At 46.7% G+C, this 25,974-nt stretch overlaps 2 protein-coding genes across 7 annotated transcripts in view; one reads left to right on the forward strand and one right to left on the reverse strand.

The window, feature by feature from the left end:
* Positions 1-8,692, reverse strand: part of COX15 (cytochrome c oxidase assembly homolog COX15) — a 32,328-nt gene extending 23,636 nt beyond the window's left edge. The window contains exons 1-5 of one of the 2 annotated variants that reach the window (XM_068258036.1): positions 8,488-8,692; positions 5,033-5,129; positions 3,183-3,370; positions 2,398-2,520; positions 1-56 (exon numbers count right to left, since the gene is read on the reverse strand). The exon at positions 1-56 is cut by the window's left edge and continues 131 nt beyond it. In XM_068258036.1, coding sequence (XP_068114137.1) covers positions 1-56; positions 2,398-2,520; positions 3,183-3,370; positions 5,033-5,113 — 448 coding nt within the window. In that variant the 5' untranslated portion in view covers positions 5,114-5,129; positions 8,488-8,692. Of the gene's footprint in view, positions 57-2,397; positions 2,521-3,182; positions 3,374-5,032; positions 5,130-8,487 lie in introns of both variants that reach the window. The other variant, XM_068258035.1, reaches the window with a different exon arrangement.
* The window catches only part of CUTC (cutC copper transporter), a 69,387-nt gene that overhangs the window by 34,225 nt on the left and 9,188 nt on the right, over positions 1-25,974 (forward strand). For 2 of the 5 annotated variants that reach the window (XM_068258037.1, XM_068258039.1), the window contains 6 exons: positions 12,976-13,052; positions 14,555-14,614; positions 17,198-17,407; positions 20,627-20,662; positions 24,184-24,317; positions 25,794-25,821. In XM_068258037.1, coding sequence (XP_068114138.1) covers positions 12,976-13,052; positions 14,555-14,614; positions 17,198-17,407; positions 20,627-20,662; positions 24,184-24,317; positions 25,794-25,821 — 545 coding nt within the window. Of the gene's footprint in view, positions 1-8,650; positions 8,897-8,936; positions 8,971-9,063; positions 9,102-12,975; positions 13,053-14,554; positions 14,615-17,197; positions 17,408-20,626; positions 20,663-24,183; positions 24,318-25,793; positions 25,822-25,974 lie in introns of those variants that run through there. The other 3 variants (XM_068258041.1, XM_068258040.1, XM_068258038.1) reach the window with 3 other exon arrangements.

The following is a 25,974-nucleotide window of genomic DNA, read 5'->3' on the forward strand; positions in this document are numbered from 1 at the left end:
AGTACTCCATGATCCAAATGTGCTTGAATTCCTCCACGGTCATGTCACGATTCAGTCTATAGGAAAGGGAATATAAAAGTTTTCTGTTACAGAGGATCTATAAATGATCGGCAGGTGTATAGAGTGCCAGGCGTCAGAGATGGATAAACGGGCACCCAAAGTGACATGTGACATGATGAGATAGACATGCAGTGTTCTCCCCAGGATCTTTTAGCCGGGTGCTCCACCCGGCTAGATTTAGTGACCACCCGGCTGTCATCGGCTCACCTCCTCACCACCTCCTATTCTGTAAGCAGAGTTGCCCTGCATTTTCATCTCAACCCACCCGGCTACTTTTTCATGCCACCCGGCTGGAAAAAAATTCTGGGGAGAACACTGGACATGTGTATGTACAGTGCCTGGCACACACATAACTAGGCTGTGTTCCTTTTATTCTTTCTCTGCCTGAAAGAGTTAAATAACAGGTATGTAAGTGGCTGACTCAGTCCTGACTCAGACAGGAAGTGACTTCAGTGTGACCCTCACTGATAAGAAATTCCCCTTTTTATCTCTTTCTTGCTCTCAGAAGCCGTTTTCTGCTAGGAAAGTGTTTTACAGTAATTTATTATCAGTGAGGGTCACACTGTAGTCAGGACTGAGTCAGCCACTTACATACCTGATATTTAACTCTTTCAGGCAGAGAAAGAAAAAAAAAAAAGAACACAGCATAGTTATTAGTGTGCTAGGCACTATACATACACATGTCTATCTCATCATGTCACTTTGGGTATCCTTTAAGATGTAAGCAGGCCCTAGGCAAGGTAGTAGATTTGGGGCCCCGCTTGTGGTCTTTTTTTGGTAAGCTGAAGTGGAGACAGGTCAGATAAGGTGGCAGGTGGGCCCCTTGACTCCCTCTAGGCCCCAAGCACCTGCCTAGGTTGCCTGGTGGATGATCCCGCCCTGCCAGGCGTACACGGACCTTTGCCTTGAGTTCACTTTCAGTTTATGGTCAGTTTGTGTCCCGGCTGTGCTGATGAATGGGAAACATGGGACCACCTAAAGATAAAAAGGTCCTAGCACTCCTGTCCAAACTCCTCACTGAAGGTGCCCATACATCAGGCGATGTATAGGCAGGCTGACAACGAGATCTCTCTCTGATTGAATGTGATCAGAGAAGGATTTGTTGCCTTTCCACCACACAGTAGATCGGGCACTTGCAACCGAGATTTTCCAACATGGCTGATCGATCGTTTCAACCCAAAAATCGACTGAAATATCAATTGGGCGGACATATTGCGCATCGAATTTCTTACGATTTGATACATTTAGCAAATTGGAAAATCGATTGGCCTGCAAAAATTGCCTGATGTATGGCCACCTAAAAGAACAACTATCACAAAAAAATTGTAAAATGTAAAATACATGCATATAAAAAGTAGATTTCTCCCATAGTAGAATGCACTATAGATTACTTTTTTCCAATTGTTCTGTCACAGTATATATTGAAAATTTGACAGGTTTTGGACTAGTCCAACGCCTCATGGAGGATTCTCAGTTACTGTTTAATTACAAAAGCTCTTACTGAACTGCAGTTGCTCAGTCCACCTGCCAAAATAGTGTGCAAATGAGAATTGGCTGACATTTTCGTATAGATCCTTTTTTTTAGGATGCACTTTAGTAAAGAATAAAGGGTAATAAAGGGCAGCACGGTGGCGTAGTGGTTAGCTCTCTCGCCTTGCAGCACTGGGTCCCTGGTTCGTATTCCAGCCAGGGCACTATCTGCAAAGAGTTTGTATGTTCTCTCCGTGTCTGCGTGGGTTTCCTCCGGGCACTCCGGTTTCCCTTCCACATTCCAAAAACATACGGATAAGTTAATTGGCTCCCCCTAAAATTGGCCCTAGACTACAGTACTTACACTACATAATATAGACATATGGCAATGGTAGGGATTAGATTGTGAGCTCCTTTGAGGGACAGTTAGTGATATATATATATACATACACATACATTGTACAGCGCTGCGTAATATGTCGGCGCTATATAAATACTAAATAATAATAATAATAATAATAATTCACCATGAGGTGATGGACTACTCTAAAATTTGTCAGATCTGTCAGTTTTTCGACTATTTACTGTAAGTTCTAGCAACATAGGAAAAAAGGTTTATGTATTCTAAATTTTACAATGTTTCACAACAGAGGTCCATTAATGTTGCGGAGTGCAGTCAAACCCATGTTGTAATGGCTTCCTGTCAGAACAGGAAGTGATGGAGAGCTTCCTGCATGGGGTGTCATACAGCAATGAACCTTGGAAAAGCAGACACATTCCTCGTATACCTGCCAGGCTTGCTGCAGTCACCCCTCTCCCCCCAATATTCCTGATCCTGACACAGAGCACAGCCACCGGGGAACTCACACTTTAAACTCTGGGAACTGCTGGTACTTCTCAAACTCCGCCTCCCATTCCTCCTGATTGGTCGGAGGCTTCATCTCTTTCACCAGGTGCCAATCCACCATGGAAAGCCCGGATTCTGTCAGCCTGAGAAAAGAAAGGGGGGTTAGAATCAGGACTGTGATGAGAGCGAGTCCACAATAAACAAAACACTAAGCACTGTGTGTGACCCCGGCAGACTCAGATCACGTCACCACTGGTGGGTGGAGCTAAGGGCACACAGCTGGGGGAGGGGGGGGGAGGTGTCATTAATAGATTTTACATGGGTGACACTTGTATGCCATCAGATGTCACATGAAGCATGGAAGATGGGTAAGTGATTGAAAAGGAACTGTAATCAACATATAATGAATACCATTGCTTATTTTTTTACAATATTTGACCATTGTAAAATCTTTCCTCTCCCTGATTTACATTCTGAAATTTATCACAGGTAGGGACATCTTTACTGCTGGCAGGTGATCACTGCGGAATGTTTGTGTACTGATTGTTCTAAAGACAGGAGAAAAGATCTCTGGTCTCCCAGAATGCTCTGGGAGGAGAATTCCACATAGCTTAACAGTGGTGGGGAAGGGCTACAAACCAATATACAGCAATATTATGTATACAAGAAGTGTTTCTGAGGCTGAAACCAGGATATTTAATGTAAATATATACTAAAAATGGACAGCATTCTACTATATGTCACTACAGGGCCTCTTTAATCTCAATTCAGCACAAGAATTTGTAAAGGGCGATGCACTCCTGACCTGGTCACGCCTCCCAGGAGCACGGCGCCCCCGACCATGCCGCTACACAGGAGCAGCCAGCGCCCAATGGTCCGGTTTGCAGCAGCGTTTGGTACAGCCCCCGCAGCGGCCCCGGGATTTGCAGCCGCCTCGGATATCGTGGAACTTTTCCATCGTCTCTGTAGCGTGTGCTTCCAATGACAGCCGCTCTGCTGGAGAAACCACACATTAGTCAGTATTGCTTGTCTTACTACGATTTCACTAGACGGGCTCTGAAAATATATTCTGTAGAAAAGATGTGAAATCATCTGTGAGAAACTTCAAGGGAAGAGTGGGGGGGCAGTGGGTGCCAAAGACACTATCAACAACCAAGTGTTCTAAAATAACAACGCACAAATAATGTCTAAGCAGCTGTGTAAACGTTTTCCTACTTTTCATGTTAAATATCAGAGGCAAAAGCTGTAATTCGTTGTGTATAGGTTATAGCAGTATTGGAACAATTCATTGGCGGGGGGAGGGGGGGGGGGTTAAGGTGCTCCAATTTTACACTGCAAGTGCTGTTCTTTGCATGGGGTGAGACTACAGAGTTATATGAAGCTGTGGTGTCAGATTTCACAAACAAGAAACATTTCCTCTGCTCTCCTGCAGACAGCTCAGCCAGAGAGACAGGCAGCTGCAGTCACACACAGGGTTAACACAGATGTACTGCAAGGGATTCCCCCTGTCCTCATGATTTAATGGCCGGTCACCCTGCTCAGCTTGGCTGTCAGTTTTGTGGTAAAGTATTTTGATAACAGTAAATAAATATGTAAGCAGTGAAATGTATACACCAGTACTTCCCAAACCCTTCCTATCTCAATTGAAAAAAATATGTTATCGACAGTGTTGCTTTAAGATAGGTGAACAGAATTCATGAAGTGGGGACTCGTGTGAGAGCTCACAGATGCAGCGACAGACACACAGGACTGGCTTTTGCAGCCACAGAGGTCACACAGTGTGAGGATATGCGTTACTAGCCAGCTACCTCAGGTCAATACACCAGTGAATAGGATATGGGCACCTTTTATAGCTGATGGCGAGGCATTGTGTATTGACCTGGGGAAGCAGACTAGCACCCAGGAAATGCGTTTTTGTTTTGAATATATACTTTTCCAGTACTACTTGTGTTTTTGTCATCAGGGGAGGTAAGAGATTACCTCTCATTCTTAGTTTAACTATTAGAAGTGTATATATATTTTTTACACTCCAGCCTTACGAGTATCCAGATAAATATCCTTTGGAGGTAATGTTTTTTCCCCCAAAAACTATAAGCCCAAGAGAGCAACCACCCAGCAGGACCTGGAAAACCAAGTGGGCACGGTTAATTTCCCGCTGGCATATACAGTGGTTGCAGAGACCTGCACCCCACTCTTGTGATCATAGCTGTATATACTTACAACTTCCCATTTATTAACAATACTGCACCACTGGGCTCCCTGTCTCTCTGTGTACCCGGGTATTCTTGAGTACAAGGATCACCAAAACCCTCCCAGTCTGAAGAATCAACCAAGCAACACATCCCTTCAGCTTCCAATTAATTACAATCAATTTTCTGATCGATTTCTATAAAAGTGAATGGAAATCTAGCAAGTAACGCTAACAGAAAATTGTATGGTGTGTACCTAGCATTGCAGGGATGTGAGGACACTGGGAGCACTGCAGACTATTTTCTTTTCCACATGATTCCTGCTGCTGCACTGAAGGCACGTGGTTTACATAAATGATGATTTTTGTGAGCGTTACACCTGCGAAGAGTCTCCCCGATTCCTGTGTGGTCTCAGGGACATGATATATTGGGGCACAGACAGCAATAAAAACCTTTGACCATTTACCTTGCCTCTTCCTGTGTGGGTGAGGCGGAGAGCTTGCAACCTGCCGTGTGCCAGGCAGGAACGGAAGCCTAGAAGAAGCATCTTTACTCACGTCGATCTGTAAGATAATATCACACGTTTACCAGGCAGAACTCTGTTGCTTTAGGTGTTTCTGTGATTTGCAAAAAAACAGGAGTATAGAAATAATGTATATCTGTAAAGGTGAAAACTCCCATACTTGCCTAAGAAGAGGGAGACCTCTGGAACCATAGAGCATACATGTAAAACTCTGGCCCATGGGCCAAATCTTGCCCTCTGGGTCATCAGATTTGGCCGTTAGGTGGTTTTCCCACTTAGCATTATGTTTGGCCCACTCTAGACTACCAGGGAAGCTATATTGAAGGGTAAGCCATAAGGGGAGGGGGGACAGCACTAGATACCAGGGAACTGTTATAGGCGAGGGAAGGGGGGCACTAGACACCAGGGAAATGTATACGCAAAGAAGGGGGCCACTCAACACTAGGAAACCGTATAGGGGAGAGGACAACTAAACACCAGGGAACAGTATAGGGGAAAAGGGGGCTATTACACACCAGGGAACAGTATAGGGGAGGGAGGGGGCCACTAGACATTGAGGTTGGCCCGCTACTTGATCCTAGAGCTCAATTTCGCATTTTTTTGCACCGCTGCCATAGAGGCTTCCTGCGGCGTCCTCCGGTCCCCCCCTTGCCACTCACGGATCCCCTAAGGATTACCAACTTGGAAATGTCGGAAATCTGATTGGGGCTGCAGGAGAACAAGAGCCTTATGGTCCGAATGTACAATTCAGACCAGTGCCAAACCTAATGCTGCAGGGAGGGGTTGAGTCCTGGGACCGTGTGACGGAGGGGGTAGCAGAGCAGCATTGAAAAATACAGTAAATATTGTGTAACTGCATCTGTTCCAGTGTCCCCCTCTGTCCCCTCCATGTTCTCATCTGTCCAACCCTGGCTGGCCTGTTATGCCCTGCACTAACATAGTACCTCCATCCATGCAACAAAATCCTGCCCCACAGCATGCCCGCTATGCCTCTGTCCATGCAACAAAATCCTGCCCCACAGCATGCCCGCTATGCCTCTGTCCGTGCAACAAAATCCCGCCCCCCAGCTTGCCCGCTATGCCTCTGTCCGTGCAACAAAATCCCGCCCCCCAGCTTGCACGCTATGCCTCTGTCCGTGCAACAAAATCCCGCCCCCCAGCTTGCCAGCTATGCCTCTGTCCGTGCAACAAAATCCCGCCCCCCAGCATGCCTGCTATGCCTTTCTCCATGCAACAAAATCCCGCCCCCCAGCTTGCCCGCTATGCCTCTGTCCATGCAACAAAATCATGCCCCACAGCTTGCCCGCTATGCCTCTGGCCGTGCATCAAAATCCTGCCCCACAGCATGCCCGCTATGCCTCTGTCCGTGCAACAAAATCCCACCCCCCAGCTTGCCCGCTATGCCTCTGTCCGTGCAACAAAATCCCGCCCCCCAGCTTGCCCGCTATGCCTCTGTCCGTGCAACAAAATCCCGCCCCCCAGCATGCCCGCTATGCCTCTGTCCGTGCATCAAAATCCTTCCCCCCTGGCCCCTGCTTGCTCGCTATGCCTCTGTCCATGCATCAAAATCCTGCCCCCAGCTTGGCCACTATACCCACTTTACCTCTGTCCATCCATCAAAATCCTGCCCCCGAGCTTGCTTGCTATACCCGCTATGCCTCTGTCCGTGCATCAAAATCCTGCCCCCCAACTTTGTGTTAATGATTTTAAGCACTTGATTTGACCTGAGGAAGTGGGCAGGGGCCTACAAAACGCATTGCCAGTGCTATTGAAGTTCATTTTATATGAATTTGTCTCCCTTGAGGTAAGCCACCTCAAACTTTATTGTATTGTTCTTAATTCATTGTATATTTTCTGGTTGCCTTTTCATCCTGTTTCTGCCCCCCAAGTTTGCCCGCTATGCTTCTGTCTGTGCATCAAAATATTGCCCCCCAGCTTGCCGCTACAGCCGGCACCAACATAGTACCTCCGTCTGTGAAAAGAAAGCTGCCTCCTCTCTCATTTCTAGCAGGCTTCGATCCATCCGGAACTCATGTAGTGTATGTAATAGATTATATTAATTAATAAAGCTTTCCTGTCGCACAGTTATTATATTAGTGGTTACATAACACCTATATACACAATAATAATAATACATAAATAATATACACTCACTGCTATAGAACAGGTATCCCTAATAAAGTACAAAAATAATATGAAAATATACATGTAGCTCGTAATTATGTCATATGATGAAAAAAAATTGTGGTTACATAATACTTATATATATAATAACAACAACAACAATAACAACACAATATATGCTCACTGCCACAGAACAGGTGACAGTAAGAAGTACAACAATATTATAATTTATGGTTGCCAAACAAGAAGGAAAGCAGGTCCGGCACCAGTCTCGATGCTTCAGTGTAATTTAATTCCAACAGGTACAGTAAGGTCATATGAGGGTACAGAATTGCGGCCTGACAGCCCTCATCAGACGAAGCAGGGGGACCAGCGAAACAGCTGCCAGGCTGCCTTTCTGTACCCTCATATGACCTTACTGTACCAGCTGGAATAAAATTACACTGAAGCATTGAGACTGGTGCCGGACCTGCTTTCCTTCTTGTTTGCCAAACGTGAGTCTTCCAAAGGTAGAGAGCACAGTCTGCTTGGTTTCCAACCGCCTATAGCCAGTGTGCAATGAGTGCCAGTCATCTCTTGTTCTCCCTTCTACTATATTTTAATTTATATGTAACTCATGCAGTGTAGGAAATATGTAACATACAATAATTAATAAGCTTTTATATTTGTGGTTACATAACGCTTATATACAATATTAATATTTAAATAACCAATATACGCTCACTGCTATAGAACAGGTGCAATAATAATGTTATAATATATATAACTCTCAGTTATATAATATGATGAATTAAGATTTCCTGTTATATAAATGGTTACATAATATCTATACACATATACAATAAATAATAAATACACAATATACGCTCACTGCTATAGAACAGGTGATTGATAGATAGATAGATAGATATCACTCACGGTTATATAACATGATTAATTAAGATTTCCTGTTATATAAATGGTTACACAACATATATACAATAATAATAATAATAATAATAGATACACAATATACTCTCACTGCTATAGAGCAGGTGCAATAATAATGTTATAATATATATAACTCACAGTGTTATATAATATGATGAATTAAGATTTCCTGTTACATAAATGGTTACATAATATCTATACACATATACTAAATAGACACACAATATACTGTCACTGCTATAGAACAGGTGTCCCTGATAATGACAGTAATAGATATATATATGTTATGTAATGGGATGTGATAATGATAATGATGACTGCCCCTCTCCCCGCACAGTCTCTACCTGTCGGCACAGCCGCTCTCCTCACATCCCGCAGCCGGTGAGCACAGAAATGTCACTCATGGGCGCAGCCATATTGACGTAAACGTCATCACGCAGACGTACACCGCAGCCTCGCGCCCCGCCCCTTGTGCACCGGTTCCCGCACCCCCCGCTTCCGGTAGGGCAGCAGCGGAACGCCTCCCCGGTGTCACCCGTCGGCTGTCGGTATCGCAAAGCATCTCCCGCCGCTTCCCTCATCCAATATGGCGGCGGAGGCTTCTCAGGCCCCCTAGAGCTCTGACCAATCACAGGCGGCGGGTGCTGAGCGCTGACCAATCAGGCGAGAATACCCGGCAGCGCATCCCGTGAGGGGGCGGGCATCCCTCACCTCCTATCCGCGCATGGAATGAAGCCGTGAGGAGGCGGGCAGGTGAGTGGCTCAGCCAATCAGAAGCAAGTGGGAGGGGCAGTGGGGGAGAGAGAGGGGAATGGTGATGCTGGGAGGTAAACATAGAATGTGTGTTGCTGGGAGTGGAGGGCCGGATGTGGGGGACCCCCCGGGCCATGTGCCCCTGCTCAGTTACCCTAGACCCCCATTTATATCTGTGTGCCATGTGGCGTCACCCCTGGTCTGGGTCAGTCCAGCAGTACACTGCTCTGCTGCCTGTGCCCCCACCTGTATCTGCACAGCAGGACCACTTCCTGTGTGTCATGTGGTGTCACCCTAACATGGGTCACCACTTCCTGTGTGCTATGTGGTGTCACCCTAGCCTGGGTCATTACTTCCTGTGTGTCATCTGGTGTCACCCTAGCCTGGGTCACCACTTCATGTGTGCTATGTGGTGTCACCCTAGCCTGGGTCATTACTTCCTGTGTGCCATGTGGGGTCACCCCTGGTCTGGGTCAGTCCAGCAGTACACTGCTCTGCTGCCTGTGCCCCCACCTGTATCTGCACAGCAGCACCACTTCCTGTGTGTCATGTGGTGTCACCCTAGCCTGGGTCACCACTTCCTGTGTGCCATGTGGTGTCACCCTAGCCTGGGTCACCACTTCCTGTGTGCCATGTGGGGTCACCACTGGCCTGTGTCAGTTCAGCAGTACACTGCTCTGCAGGGCCACTTCCTGTGTGTCATGTGGTGTCACCCTAGCCTGGGTCATTACTTCCTGTGTGCCATGTGGTGTCACCCCTGGCCAGGGGCAGTACAGCAGTCTCTGTTCCCACCTGTATCTGCACAGCAGAACCAATTCCTGTGTGTCCTGTGGTGTCACCCTAGCTTGGGTCACCAGTTCCTGTATATCACGTGGTGTCACCCTAACCTGAGTCACCACTTCCTGTGTGTTATGTGGTGTCACCCCTGACCTGAGTCAGTCCTAGCAGTATACTGCTCTGCTTTCTCTGTCCCCGCCTATATCTGCACTCCAGGACCACTTCCTGTGTGCTATCATGTGGTGTCACCCTAGCCTGAGTCACCACTTCCTGTGTGCCATCTGTGGTGTAACCCATGGCCTTGGTCAGTGCAGCAATATACTGCTGTGCAGTCTCTGCCCTCACATGTATCTGCACAGCAGGACCACTTCCTGTGTGTCACCCTAACCCTGGTCACCACTTCCTGTGTGTCATGTGGTGTCACCCTAGCCCTGGTCACCATTTCCTGTGTGCTATCATGTGGTGTCACCCCTGGCCTGGGTCAGTCCAGCAGTACACTGCTCTGCTGTCTCTACCCTTACTTGTATCTGCACAGCAGGACCACTTCCTGTGTGCCGTGGTGTCACCCTAGCCTTGGTCACCACTTCCTGTGTGTCGTGGTGTCGTGTCACCCCTGGCCTGGGTCACCAACTTCCTGTATGTCTTGGTGTCACCTCTGGCCTGGGTCATCAATTCCTGTGGGCCATGTGGTGTCACCCCTGGTCTGGGCCAGTCCAGCAGTACACTGCTGTCTCTACCCCCACCTGTATCTGTACAGCAGGACCACTTCCTGTGTGGTATCACCCTAGCCTGGGTCACCACTTCCTGTGTGTCATGTGGTGTCACCTTAGCCTGGGTCACCACTTCCTGTATTCCATTCTGTGGTGTCACCCCTGGCCTGGGTTAGTCTAGCCATACACTGCTCAGCGCAGGAAACTTCATAGGCAAACAGTGTGGTCGTAGTTTACTGCTATTGGAAACCTAGCAGTTGGAGAGGGTGCCATCCACCCAATCACTTTAGCTTAACTTCTCTATGAGTATACCTGCTGGGTCCTCTACAGTAGACTAGCTCCGACTACACTGCTGTCTCTGCCTCCACCTGTATCTGTACAGCAGGACCACTTCCTGTGTGCCATTATGGTGTCACTCTAGTCTGAGTCACCACGTCCTGTGTGCCATGTGGTGTCACCCCTGGCCTGTGTCACCACTTTCTGTGTACCATGTGGTGTCACCACGTCCTGTGTGCCATGTAGTGTCACCCCTGGCCTGCGTCACCACTTTCTGTGTACCATGTGGTGTCACCACTTCCTGTGTACCATGTGGTGTCACCACTTCCTGTGTGCCATGTGGTGTCACCCCTGGCCTGCGTCACCACTTCCTGTGTGCCATGTGGTGTCACTCTAGTCTGGGTCACCACGTCCTGTGTGCCATGTGGTGTCACCCCTGGCCTGTGTCACCACTTTCTGTGTACCATGTGGTGTCACCACTTCCTGTGTGCCATGTGGTGTCACCCCTGGCCTGCGTCACCACTTCCTGTGTGCCATGTGGTGTCACCCTACTCTGAGTCATCATTTCCTGTGTCATGTGGTGTCACCCTAGTCTGAGTCATCATCTCCTGTGTGTCATGTGGTGTCACCCCTTCCCCTGAGCAGTCTAGCAGTACACCTGCCAACTGCTTCCTAATGGAGAGTGACACGGCTGAAACTGGCATGCCAATGATTGTCCCTCCTCACTTACTGTAAGGATTTGGGGGTGGGGGTACCCTCACAGGTAATCCCAGATAAATCTTAACCTAATGTTTACTCCTGTACAGATTACAGCTGAGTCCCTTCAGCCTGAATTTTAACACTGCCCTGAACAATTTCTAATATTCAGGTTGATTGACATGAAGCCAATATTTGTTTGCTGAAGTTCATTGTACTGAGCAAAAGTCTAAAGTCAGTTCATATTTGTTCATCACTATGGAATTGTTTCCAGTCTGTGGGTGATGGACTCAGTGAATGACTTGTATATGATGGTGTAGCTGGAAGATTATCAGTTTAGTTAGTGAATGACCTGTAAATCTGGTGAATGACTGGTTTAGTTAGCGAATGATTGCTTAAACTGATAAAAAAATTAGTTTAGCTGGTGAATGATGATTGTACTTGTTGAAAGAATGGTTTAGTTTGTTCGTGACTGATTTAGCTGGTGAATGGTTTAGTAGGTGAACGATCGGTTTAGCTGGTTGAACAATCAATTTAGTTAGCGAATCATAGGTGTAGCTGGTGAAAGATAGGTTATCTGGTGAAGGATCAGTTTAGCTGGTGAAAGATAGGTGTAGCTGGTGAAGGATGGTGAATGATAGGTGTAGCTGGTGAATGATAGGTGTAGCTGGTGAAAGATAGGTGTAGCTGGTGAAAGATAGGTGTAGCTGGTGAAAGATAGGTGTAGCTGGTGAAAGATAGGTGTAGCTGGTGAATTATAGGTGTAGCAGGGGATGGATAGGTGTAGCTGGTGAAAGATAGGTGTAGCTGGTGAAGGATAGGTTTAGCTGGTGAAAGATAGGTGTAGCTGGTGAATGATAGGTGTAGCTGGTGAAAGATAGGTGTAGCTGGTGAATTATAGGTGTAGCAGGGGATGGATAGGTGTAGCTGGTGAATGATAGGTGTAGCTGGTGAAAGATAGGTGTAGCTGGTGAAAGATAGGTGTAGCTGGTGAAAGATAGGTGTAGCTGGTGAAAGATAGGTGTAGCTGGTGAAAGATAGGTGTAGCTGGTGAAGGATAGGTTTAGCTGGTGAATGATAGGTGTAGCTGGTGAAAGATAGGTGTAGCTGGTGAAAGATAGGTGTAGCTGGTGAAAGATAGGTGTAGCTGGTGAATGATAGGTGTAGCTGGTGAAAGATAGGTGTAGCTGGTGAAAGATAGGTGTAGCTGGTGAATGATAGGTGTAGCTGGTGAATGATAGGTGTAGCTGGTGAAAGATAGGTGTAGCTGGTGAATGATAGGTGTAGCTGGTGAAAGATAGGTGTAGCTGATGAAAGATAGGTGTAGCTGGTGAAAGATAGGTGTAGCTGGTGAAAGATAGGTGTAGCTGGTGAAAGATAGGTGTAGCTGGTGAAAGATAGGTGTAGCTGGTGAAAGATAGGTGTAGCTGGTGAAAGATAGGTGTAGCTGGTGAAGGATAGGTTAAGTTAGTGAATGATAGGTGTATCTGGTGAAGGATTGGTTAAAGTTTGTGAATGATAGGTTTAGCTAGTGAATGATCGGTTTAGTTAGTGATAGGTTTAGTTGGTGAACAATCGATTTAGCAGGTGGATTATGATTTCCCTCTTGTTTTTGTACAGAGAGATGGCCGATCAGGGGTTTCTTATGGAAGTCTGCGTAGATTCTGTGGAGTCTGCTGTTAATGCCGAACGAGGAGGTGAGTTTCTTCTTCATCCAGAGGTGAAAATAAGCTTATGATGAGAATAAACAATTGTATCTCTCCTTCTACTACTAAAAATTACCTTTGGCACTATACATACACGTCTTGTCATGTCACATGTCACTACAGGTTACACTTTAACACAATCGTAAACAAAATGTTTTCTTCCTCGATCTCATCACCATGTTCTACAGATCTGCAGAATGTATTGTCTGTGTTGTGAGGTTGGTCATTTTGTCCCTGTGTCGTGAGGTTGGTCATTTTGTCCCTGTGTCGTGAGGTTGGTCATTTTGTCCCTGTGTCGTGAGGTTGGTCATTTTGTCCCTGTGTCGTGAGGTTGGTCATTTTGTCCCTGTGTCGTGAGGTTGGTCATTTTGTCCCTGTGTCGTGAGGTTGGTCATTTTGTCCCTGTGTCGTGAGGTTGGTCATTTTGTCCCTGTGTCGTGAGGTTGGTCATTTTGTCCCTGTGTCGTGAGGTTGGTCATTTTGTCCCTGTGTCGTGAGGTTGGCCATTTTGTCCCTGTGTCGTGAGGTTGGTCATTTTGTCCCTGTGTCGTGAGGTTGGTCATTTTGTCCCTGTGTCGTGAGGTTGGTCATTTTGTCCCTGTGTCGTGAGGTTGGTCATTTTGTCCCTGTGTCGTGAGGTTGGTCATTTTGTCCCTGTGTCGTGAGGTTGGTCATTTTGTCCCTGTGTCGTGAGGTTGGTCATTTTGTCCCTGTGTCGTGAGGTTGGCCATTTTGTCCCTGTGTCGTGAGGTTGGTCATTTTGTCCCTGTGTCGTGAGGTTGGTCATTTTGTCCCTGTGTTGTGAGGTTGGCCATTTTGTCCCTGTGTTGTGAGGTTGGTCATTTTGTCCCTGTGTTGTGAGGTTGGCCATTTTGTTCCTATGTCATAAGGTTGGCCTTGTTTGTCTATGTTATTAGGTAGGCCATTTTGTCCCTGTGTCATGGGGCGATTTTGTGCCTGTGTCATGAGGTGGACCATTTTGTCCCTATATTGTGGTGGCAGCCATCTTGTCACTGTATTATGGCTTGGTCACCTTTGTCTCTGTGTCATAGGGGTAGCCATCTTGTCTCTGTGTTATGGGGTTAGCCGTTTTGTCTGTGTTGTGTGGGGCTGGCTCTCTTTTCTCTGTTTCCTGGGGGGTAGCCATCTTGTCCCGGTGTCATGAGGTTGGCCATTTTGTCCATGTTATAGGGTTGGCCATTTTGTCCCTGTGTTGTGGTGGCAGCCATTTTGTCAGTGTTATGGGGGCAGCCATCTTGTCTCTGTGTTGTGAGGGTGAATACTTGGTTGAGAGGAAGCCTCTGAGTTCTTCACCACACCTGATAGGCTGTGTGCTAGGACAACAGGAAGTACAGGATACATAGGTGTGTTCTCCTGTCTGAAATCCTCTCAGTGTACAGGAAGTGCTGCATGGTTCCTGGGGAGGGAAAGCATTCTGTTTCCTGTTACCATAGGATGTTAACCTTGGTTTGTTTTTGTTTTTCTCCTGACAGGTGCTGGACGGATTGAATTGTGCGCCAGTCTTATAGAAGGCGGGATTACACCAACCATTGGTGAGAAGGCTTTGGTTTTGTTTATTTGTATCCGTTTAAATTGCATGAACATTTATTATCTGTGCCTCCGCCTTGCATTCAATTCACAGCACATCTGGCATTAAAGATCAGATGTAAATATCACTTCTGTAGCTCTGTGTAACCTCAGCACCCCTCAGCCAGCATCTATTTAAGAGTATCCCTCAGTCCTCTCCAGTACTCCCGGATCCCCTCCCCAGTAATTGCTGCCTCTTTTAAGGCCCATAAACACTAGATTAACCACTTCAGGACGAGAGCAATATTTACATATCAGCGCTGCTCCCATTCATTCGCCAATAACTTTATTACTACTTACCGCACCTTAATGATCTACGTATTGTTTTATCAGGACAAATTAGGCTTTTAGTGAATGTAGTGAATTATATTTTTGTTTAGTAATTACCTTATTTTCTATGCATTTTAAAGGGAAAATCAGGGGGAAAGGGAAAAAACACACTATCCATTTACATCAATTTTAGCTTTACAATAAACATGCTAACTTTAAGTTAAACCCACAAATTTTATTTGCTTATCCGTCCTGATTATTACAACGTTTATATTATGTTCCTAGCACAAAGTATGGTCTTTTTTGCTTTCTTATTGTACACTATCGATGATTACAAGACCTTATTTGCAAAAATAACAGTAATATATCCTTATGGCATACATATTTAAAAAGCCAAGTTCCTGAGGTAACAGTATACCGTATATACTCGCAAGCAAGCCGAATTTTTGACCCCCCAAAAGTGGGCCAAAAGTTGGGGGGTCGGCTTGCTTGCGAGTCATGGGTGGATAGGTGCTGTCCCTCCCCGCTCCCCCCGCGGCTGCCGCTGCTATTACCTTAAGCGGCGCCGCTTCCTCTATCCCCGTCCTCCTCCGGTAAGTAACTCATTCACAGCAGCGCGCCCCCCGCTGCTGTGATGACGCAGGAAACCATAGAGAGCGGTTCCCATAGTAACGGCATCGCCGCTACAGGAAGCCGCTCTCTATGGTTTCCTCGTCATCACAGCAGCGAGAGGCGCGCTGCTGTGAATGAGTTACCGGAGGAGGACGGGGATAGAGGAAGCGGCGCCGCCTGAGGTAATAGCAGCAGCGGCAGCCGCGGGGGAGCGGGGAGGGACAGCACCTACCCACCCATACTGGGGCACTATGCTAGCTATATGGGGCACTATGCTAGCTATATGGGGCACTATGCTAGCTATATGGGGCACTATACTAGCTATAATGGGGCACTATACTAGCTATAATGGGGCACTATACTAGCTATAATGGGGCACTATACTAGCTAAACTGGGGCACTTTACTAGCTATACTGAGCACTATACTGGCTATACTGAGCACTATACTGGCTATACTGAGCACTATACTGGCTATACTGAGCACTATACTGGCTATACTGAGCACTATACTGGCTATACTGAGCACTATACTGGCTATACTGAGCACTATACTGGCTATACTGAGCACTATACTGGCTATACTGAGCACTATACTGGCTATACTGAGCACTATACTGGCTATACTGAGCACTATACTGGCTATACTGAGCACTATACTAGCTATACTGAGCACTATACTAGCTATACTGAGCACTATACTAGCTATACTGAGCACTATACTAGCTATACTGGGGCATTTTACTAGCTATACTGAGCACTACCTACCTATACTGGGCACTATACTAGCTATACTGGGACATACTGGGGGGATCACGCGGCCAGCGTTTCCTACCCCCGGCTTACATGAGGGTCAATCATTTTTTCCCTTTTTTTGGGGTAAAAGTGGGGGGGTCGGCTTACATGCGGGTCGGCTTGCTTGCGAGTATATACGGTAGTTAGTTTCTTTTATATTCTGTCACTTTGTTTTCATTTTACAAGTCTTGGTTTTGGTACAGAATATACGAAAATGTTGTTGCTTTTGATTGTTTGTTACTAAAAAGAATACACAAGACATGGGCCACAACCCTAAACACCCTAAAATCTATTCTACTACTTATCACGGTTTAAATATTACCCCATATGTCTTGTGTAGTTTTGCTAATACTTTCCCAAGTTTGACCATAATTTTGAGAATTAATTTTCATGTTGAATTGAGTTTGTCCCTACATATTTCTTATGTGACGTGGGGCCAAGCTTTAAAACATACTAAAATGTATTCAACAACTTGCCACGGTTAAAATGATACCACATGTGCCTCATTTAGCAACAAACTGGTGGTGCACCCTACACAACTGCACTGGACGTCTATACACGTCCAGTCAGGCTAAAGCAGTTAAAGTTGACTGAGATGGTCGATAACAACCGTCTCTGCCGATAATGCGACGTGTGTACAGCAGCCCCCGAATGCCGCCCGGCCATCAATTCACCAGGCGGATCAATTTGGCCAATCAGGTATCCAAGGAAGGTCCACACACTACTTTAAGAGGAACTCCGTCTAGAGAGGATTAGCAGGACAGCCAGTCAAAGCTATATAAATACTATATAATTATATGACGCACCATAACACTGCAGAAACTTGCTGGATTGACTTGTAATGTCTGACGGGAGGGTGTGAATCTCTCCGCAGGTCTCTTGCAGGTGGTGAAGCAATACGTCCAGATTCCGGTGTTTGTGATGATTCGGCCCCGAGGAGGCGATTTTCTGTACTCCGACCGGGAGGTGGAGGTGATGAAAGCCGATATCCGCCTGGCTAAAATCCACGGTGCTGACGGGCTGGTATACGGAGCCCTGACAGAGGACGGGAGGATAGACACTGAGCTGTGCATGGATTTAATGGGTAAACCCCTTAATATGACTTGACCTGCTACGCCAAGCGCTATGCGGTACCAGAACACTCTGTAGTCGTTCAGATAGCGATGTGTTTGTCGGCATTGCTCTAGATTGCTGTGTAGGTAATCGGCAGTCACTGTCTTACAGCTGTTCGCAGAAACGCACAGCTACTCCGGGAAGGAAGGTATAAGAAGCTTGAAGTGAGAGTGATATGGAGGCTGCCATATTTATTTCCTGTTAAACCATACCAGTTGCCTGGCAGTCCTGCTGATCTATTTGGCTGCAGTAGTGTCTGATTCACACACCTGAAACTAGCATGCAGCTAATACAGTCAGACTTCAGGCAGAAACATCTGATCTTGCATGTTTATGTGCATTGTTTAGATGGAAATGAATATGGCAGCCTCCATATCCCTCTTCAAATAACTGATGGGCAGTCCAGACCTCTACTGACAACTAAAGCACAATGTCAGGGCAGTCACTAGGCTAAAATGCACCCAGGGCGAGGGTGTAAAAATTGGGCCCCCCCCCCCCCCGGAGCTAGGTATACGTGCACGCAGTATAGGTTAGCCATGTCTAGTTGCAGTATAGGTAGCCAGCTATAGGTCCCCCCAGTATAGGTGCCCAGCTATTGGTCCCCCCAGTATAGGTAGCCAGGCATAGGTGCCCCAGTATAGTTGCCCCCAGTATAGGTTAGCCGGGTAGGTGCCTCCAGTATAGGTAGCCGGTATAGTTGCCCTCAGTATAGGTTAGATAGGTAGGTGCCCCAGTATAGGTTAGTTAGGTAGGTGCCTCCAATATAGGTAGCCAGAATAGTTTCCCCCAGCATAGGTTAGATTAGGTAGCTGTCCCCCAATATAGGTTAGATTAGGTAGGTGTCCCCCCTAGTATAGGTTAGATTAGGTAGCTGCTTCCTGCTAAACAGGAAGCTATGTGTGTATCAGCGGCTAGGCAGAGGAGGAGACCATCGTCGAGTGAGCGGCGGATTGGAGCGCAGGCAGGCGGGTTGCTGTCTGTATACAGCGCTGGCCCGCAGAGAGGAAGGGAGGGAGAGGTCGGGCTGCCCTCCCCACGGCTGACTCCCCCCTCCATTACAGCGCCTCTACTAATTCAGCACTCATGTTTCTCCTGTCAGCAGGGTAACAGATTGCCATGTACATAATCACTGGCCAGTGCCTCATGGATTATCATAACATTTGAATGCAATTTCTGTTGTGACCAGGGCTGTGGAGTCGGTACAAAAATCATCCAACTCCTCCTCAGTTTATTAAACCACCGACTCCAACTCCGACTCTTAGTACCCAAAATGGCTCCGACTCTTTAGTCTAAAGGTGGCCACACACCATACAATAAAATGATCCGATTTTACGGCAATTCAATAAAAACGATCGGATCTCCTGAAACAATTGAAAACTTTTTTTTCATTCGACTGAAAAATCCGATCTGATTTCTCGTTTTCTTTGATTTTTATTGATCCAGAATGCCAGATATTTTTCTTCAATCTCTCTAAAGATTGTATGGTGTGTGTTATATTGTCAATTTATTAATACACACACCCTAGCAATTTTCTCAGAATTTCCAATCATTTTTATCATAATTGGGGACAAAATTGAACATACGTGTGTGGTACATTGGTCATATTTTTGAAATGTTACAATCAGTCCGAAAAATTGATTGCAATTCTTAAATTGAACAGATTTTTTAAAAAAATTGTATGGTGTGTGGACACCTTCATACTAAGCAGGGATGTCGATTTGGTACAAAAATCAACCGACTCCAACACTGACTCCTCAGATGATGAAACCTCCAACTCCAACCAAAGTTGGTTCGACTCCAACTCCGACTCCACAGCCCTGGTCGTGATGGATAGTGAAATGCAGTAAATTATTCCGGATACTGACTTTTACGGTAATTATCCTGGTTTCAGCATAGAAATACTCCCCAAATATCTATATATATTGGTGTATATTGGAATGTATCCTCGTCCTTCCAGTGATCCTTAGCCTAGGCTGTTTAGCTATGCATAATACTCCTCACAGAGTATTCTAGGTGGCCAGGTATATTTTGTACTGGCTTTGAAACTCTCAGTAACCAAACATTCTGTAGAGATCACTTAACAGGACTAAAAAAATGTCGCCACCTGTGGCAAATGTCAGAAAGTAAGTCAGGGAGAGGAAAGACTTTACAATGGGCAAACACTGACTAAATAATCTATACATCAGTATTGCAAAACAAGCAATTTTATTAATTATGTTATTTTCTCTTACAGTTCCTCTTTAAAGAGACTCTGTAACAAAAAAAATCATCCCCTGGGGGGTACCCACCTCGGGAGGGGGAAGCCTCAGGGTCCCAATGAGGCTTCCCCCTCCCCTGTACCTGCAGGCAGTCCAGCGCTGGCTCCCCCGAAGCGTCCCGCAATCCCGGCTCGGCAAGCCAGACAGAGAGCTGATTTATTTACCTTCCCTGGTTCCAGCGGGGGCGCTGTTGTGGCAAACCGTACGGAGATAGGCAGAAATAGCCGATCTCTGTCGGGTCCGCTCTACTACGCAGGTGCAGGAGACTTTCGCCTGTGCAGTAGAGCGGACGACAGCAATCGGCTATTTCCGCCTATCTTTGAGGCAGAGAGCCGATACTGCGCCTGTGCTGGAGCCGAGAAAGTAAATATTTACATCCCCGCCCTTCCAGGAGCTTTTTCGCCGCCGCTGTGGGACACAGGAGGACGGGGAAGACTCGATAGGATCCGGAGGCTTCCCCCACCCGAGGTGAGTACCCAGGTACCCAGGTTTTCTTTAAAAGACAACTGAAGTGAGAGGAATATGGGGGCTGCCATATTTATTTCCTGTAAAACAAAAGCAATTGCCTGGCAGTCCATCTGATTTATTTGGCTGCAGTAGTGTCTAAATCACACCGGAAACAAGCATGCAGCTAATCTTGTCAGATCTGACAATAATGTCAAAAACCTCTGGTCTGCTGCATGCTTGTTCAGGGGCTGTGGGTAAATGAATAAGAGGCAGAGGATCAGCAGGACAGCCAGGCAACTGATATTGCTAAAAAAAGAAATAAATATGGCCGCCTCCATATTCTGCTCGCTTCAGCTCCTCTTTAAGATGTTTTCTCTTTCATCGAATGTTTTATAGTAACTGATGTAGTTAGGTTATGTTTTTTTCTGTCGGATGTGCGAGTTCTTGTTGGCATAAAATCTGATTATGTTTTGTTTATTTTTACAGCTGTCTCTCGCCCTCTTCCAGTCACTTTCCATAGAGGTGAGTGACAGCAGCCTATAACAGTGCTAGTGACAGAAGGGACCCTGGTGACATCGCTCAGCTGCTGGAGGTAACGTCGGGTCCTCTGTGGATGTCATGGCGGGGACAAGTGACCAGGGCTGCGGAATCGGTACAAATATCATACTCTTCAGTTTATGAAACCTCCGACTCCAGGTGCCCAAATTGCTCCGACTCCACAGCCCTGGAAGTGACTGGCAGACACATTTACAGAGAAGTTGCAGTTCCCTCCAGCAGCTGAGTGGCGTGGGTTGTTCTTGGTGACAATTCCCGGGAAACGCAGAATAGATACTGTATACACTCGACTAGAAGTCTTTTAGAAATTTAAGTCTGATTCACTGAATAAAAGTATAGGGGTCGACTTATACACAAGTCACATGCAACACTGAGTAATGTGTGTACTATTAGTGACATTCCCATTTGCAGCAATTTACCCCGTGGTAAGTGACACTATCTTGATAAAGGAAATGCCAAAAAAAACACAGGTGTGAAAGTCCTGGCCACAGCAATTAACCAGGACAGGGGGGGGGGGGGGGGTACTGGGTGGCAGGAGGAGGAGTGAATAATTGCTGCATTTGAGGGCCTGGAGGAGTTATTGGCTGCACTTAAGGGACAGCTGTTAATTCTTCCTGGTCCCCAAGCGCAGCCATTAACTTTGCTGGGTAGACTTATACTTGAGTCAGAACAAAATTCCAGCTTAACCTCCTTGTCGGTAATCCCGAGGTAGGGTCAGGGCGGAAAACCTCAGCTAAGAGCGGTAATCCCGATCTCTGCTGGGGGTAGCCGCCGAGAGATCTGTACAGAGTATAGCGCGTAGCGGGCGGTTTTACATACCTCCCGGGGGATCCCGACGTCGGCCGCTATTCTTCTTCCTCTCCTCTGGGGCTCTGCTTCCTGCTGGCGAGATTGCCGGCTGTCGACTTTAGGGTTGCAGCGCCACCCGGAGGATGGAAGGATAACTGCAGCGCTGGAGCCAGGCAGGTGAGTGATTGCTGGAACTGCTGCAGATCTCCCTGGCAGCAGGATTTTATTTCCAGGTTTTAGGGTCTCAAAGGGTGCAAAAAAATTGCACCACTTTTATACCCTATAATCCGGAAATAATCACACCGCCAAGGGGGTTAAGCGGGTGAAATATTCGAAGATATACGGTAGTCATTCTTCAAGTTTAGCCGCCGTATGGCGTACTAATTGGTGGAGATGAAGACTGGGCATTCCAACCCTTCCAGCCCCCTTATTTTTTTAGAAAAGCGTTAGACGCACATAACGGATATATAGAGTAGCAGCTGGTGATGGGAGAGGAGAGAGGTTATTGACACCCATTTTGCGGTGGGTACTGCTTCCTCAGAGGCCAAATGTTTGGCTTGTGAAGATGTGGTACACAACCATGAAACGGCTGCCAGGCTGTAACCCCTCTACTTTCCTATACTCGGCTGCTACTCCATATCAATTATGTGCTTCTAAGGATTTCCTGAAAAAGGACTGGATTGCAGAATACCTACAGGCCCAGATTTCATCTCTACCTATTTATGGTTCAGCTGTTTCTCACTGTGAGCGCAGGTATCTATACCAGCTTGCAATAGATCAGCGCTTACATAGTTCATCAGGCGATGATATGCCTCCCTGGTGTCATCAACTTCAGTGACTAATCACCATCACCAAGTAAATTAAAGGCTTACCAGCCAGTTAATGCCCACATTACAAGGCTTTAGATGGCTCAATAGACAATCCCAGCATCTCAAACACAAATGGAAGAGGAGGAGCACTCCCTAGTGTGATAACGTTTATTAAAACAAAATGCGCAATAAAAGGTACACTTACTGGATAATCATAAAAACAAGCATGTAGCTGAGCGTACAGCCCTTCAAACTTTCCCGGGTGGGTGACGCTTCAAACTACTGGATGCTTTCCAAACGGTTTATCGTGCTTTCTTTTCCTAGGGGACAATGGCGTAGCTAAGGATCTGTGGGCTCCGATGCAAGTTTTACAATGGGGCCCCCCAAGCACTTCATACATAATTATTGATACGGCGCACCAAAACCTGCCAATGGCAACTACAGTGTCAGAGGTGCAAGAAGGAGATGGGGAACAGTTTGCTAATGATTACCACTAAGTATCTATAGAAGTGATTATTATGAGCACAGGACCAATAAAGAGCTAATACTGTAGTTGAGGAAGGGCCCTTTGGGGCCCCTCTGGCCCACGGGCCCCGATGCGGTCGCAACTTCTACAACCCTTATTGCTACGCCCCTGCTAGGGGACATGGTCTTTGTAAGCATCAGTGCATGTCACCCCCCCCTTCCCCATTGCCCCCTCAGGTAAGACTAGTCACAGTTTGCCTAGGTGTATTTTAGATTTACACATAATAACTCCGTACCATTTCTGTTTACTAGTTTGTCACTAATGGAGGATCGGTCTTTCAACCTACCATTAGGGTTCCCTCCAACACGCCCCTTAACAGGAGGGGCAGGTCTTCTCCTGCCCACCTCCCTCTCACTCCATTTTTCTTATTTAAAATTCTGTTTGCTTGCTGGTGGCGTTATCTGGCGAAGGCGTGGAATGCCAAAATGCGTCATAAAGTCACCAGCACATGTTTACCCCATGGTGGGGCACCCAGGATGTGCATCCACCTGATCCACTCAATGCCGATGGCTACGGTAGTTTGAGGCTGCACCCACCCGTTATACTCCTCTTCCATCTTTGTTTTTTTGCCTAAGCCTCCCCACAGCCGGGTTATGTAGGTGCTGCTATAGTGTGATCACTCCAACTCACCTGCCAACCACTGAAGCCGCCTCCGCAGCGCAAGATTTTACATCATTGTTGTTTAATCCCAGCATCTCCTCTAGTAATCATACTCCATCGGATTATGGCTGCAGTCTCCAATAACCATATCATTGTGATCTCATACGATAAACCAACAGGTACTCTGGATCAAGCATTATTGGCTGCATAAATGAACTGTGACAAGCACTCGAACGCTACTACTGTACTATCAGCAGGGCATGTCTCTGGGGCAGCACGTGCGGAGTTCTGCTTCCGGCAATGCACGTGCAGAAGCGAGTGTGTATCTATACCAGCTTGTCTGGTGCCAGCACTTTTTCTTGCCTTTCATTTGGGACATATGGAGCGCATGCACAGTGACTGCTGTATTTCCCATTTCTAAGATCTCAGTGACGGATAGCCATTATGTATTACCGCAAGTAGATATTCACTAATCCCGGTCAATGAAATGCATATCATTCTGAGTTGATGCAGGATTATGCAAATTGTGTATGCAGCTTGAAGAGGAACCAATTAAATCCTGCTGAGGTAAAATTTGATTGGTCCATTTTCAAGCTGCATAAATTGCATTCAAAATGTGCATAATCTTGCATCGTATTGACCTTCCCTAATATTCACTGCTGTGGCTTCATTCACTGGTAGTTTCGGTAAAACAGTCCTCATAAGTTTAGTATGATTGGCGTTCTTGCCTGGTCTTCTCACCATACTATGCTATGTTGTTGCAGCGTTTGACATGGTCTATGATCCTCTGCTGGCCATGGAGACTCTCATATCTCTGGGGTTTGAGCGAGTTCTGACCAGCGGCTGTGACAGCTCTGCACTGGAAGGTCTGCCGCTGATAAAGAGACTAGTGGAACAGGTAACTTCTCATGTTATACAAAGTGTGTATTTGCCTCTAGGGGGCTCTGCGCGCCTCTGTTGGTAGTCATTTCAGATGTGTCCTAGTTTTAGGAGCGCTGCCAACTCTTTCCAACATCTTACATTACCTGCGCACGTCCTGCTTCTGAATCCCCCTACACTCTGAAAACTTTTATCAGCTGAAACAATCTGTAGAAGATTGTCTAAAGTTGGCCATACATCTCTCGTCTTGGCAGCTGATCGACCATCCAATTCTATAATTATCAAATTGGTGCTGCCAAGAGCATGCTCAATGGACGATGTGACCAATTTTCAGGACAACGTTTTGTAGCATGTATCAATCGGATATGCTGGAAAATCTCGGGCCGATGTGCTCAATTGGACACGATGGAAAACCCTGGTTGCGTTCCCCAAATGTTAGTTGGACCCCCCGGTTGCCCGTCCATTAATACTTTACCTGTGTCGCCCCATCCACCAAGTGTCCGCCGCTGTATTCACATTTTTCTTCCTCATTGGCGCCCCAAGTGGTCAGCAGTGTATTGCACGTAGTGTGGGTGAATGATGTCCTGCCCACCCCACATGCAATACGCCGGAAACCACGTAATGCACCAATGAGGAAGAAAAAAGTAGACACATTGGCAGACTCTTGGGTGACAGCGGACAGGAGAAGTATTAATGCAGGGGCATCGTGGGGGTCCATCGAACATGTAAGGGGGGCACGGCCAGGGGAGACGAGGTGGCGTCACGTGGCCAATTCCCAAAAGATTTCATGCTGATATCGACCGGGAATTGTGCCCCGTGGCTTATAGTGGCCAACAGATCCGATCAGAGGGAGATCTGTCTAAAATTGCTAGGCATACGGCCATCTTTAAAGAGACTCTGGAGTCTCATTAAAATCATGTTTTTATCATGATTGCCCTAACTAAAACGCAGCATCTCCACGGCTGAAATCTAACTAAATCCCCCCAAACTCCCCCCTGCAAAATGCACAACTTTCTTGGGTCGTGGATTTTGCTGCCCCGGGAGGCAGAGCTTTCAGCTGCAGCTCTGCCTCTTCACGCGTCTGTCAGCACGTATCTCCGCCTCTCCCCCGCCCCTCTTAGTGAAGGAAGACTGAAAGGGGTGGGCGGAGGCAGAGATACGTGCTGATAGTGTCTCTGCCTCCGCCCGTGTAGAGCCAGAGCTGCAGTTGAAAGCTCTGCCTCTCACGGAAGCGCTCCCCGCAGTGTGCCCCAGGGAGTTTTTATCTGCCCATGTGATCCATCATGGCGGTCGTTCAAAGCGCTGGAGAATCGTCATGAGTCGTTATTTAAACCCATCAGTTGATTCTTTATTTACTGCTTGATATCTGAATGATGAATTGTTCATTTTAGACGATTGTTCCCTTCAGATGCAGTGGAAGATGTTGGTACTGTATAAATACTAAATAATTATAATTTAATTATTCTAAAATTATTTCCGTTCTTTTTCTCTTCAGGCTAAAGGCCGAATCATAGTAATGCCAGGTAAGGCTATATCTGTCTCCTCTATGTGCTCAGAGTACAGACTCTTACCTACACACCTTCATCCTCTAAACAGAGGCTATATGTACAGCGAGGAGAGGGTCAGCGCATACCACAAAGGCTGCATCTGAAATGACCAACAGCTCACATGTGCAG

Source organism: Hyperolius riggenbachi, chromosome 10 (genome assembly GCF_040937935.1).
Source record: "Hyperolius riggenbachi isolate aHypRig1 chromosome 10, aHypRig1.pri, whole genome shotgun sequence".
NCBI classification, from domain to species: Eukaryota; Metazoa; Chordata; class Amphibia; order Anura; family Hyperoliidae; genus Hyperolius; species Hyperolius riggenbachi.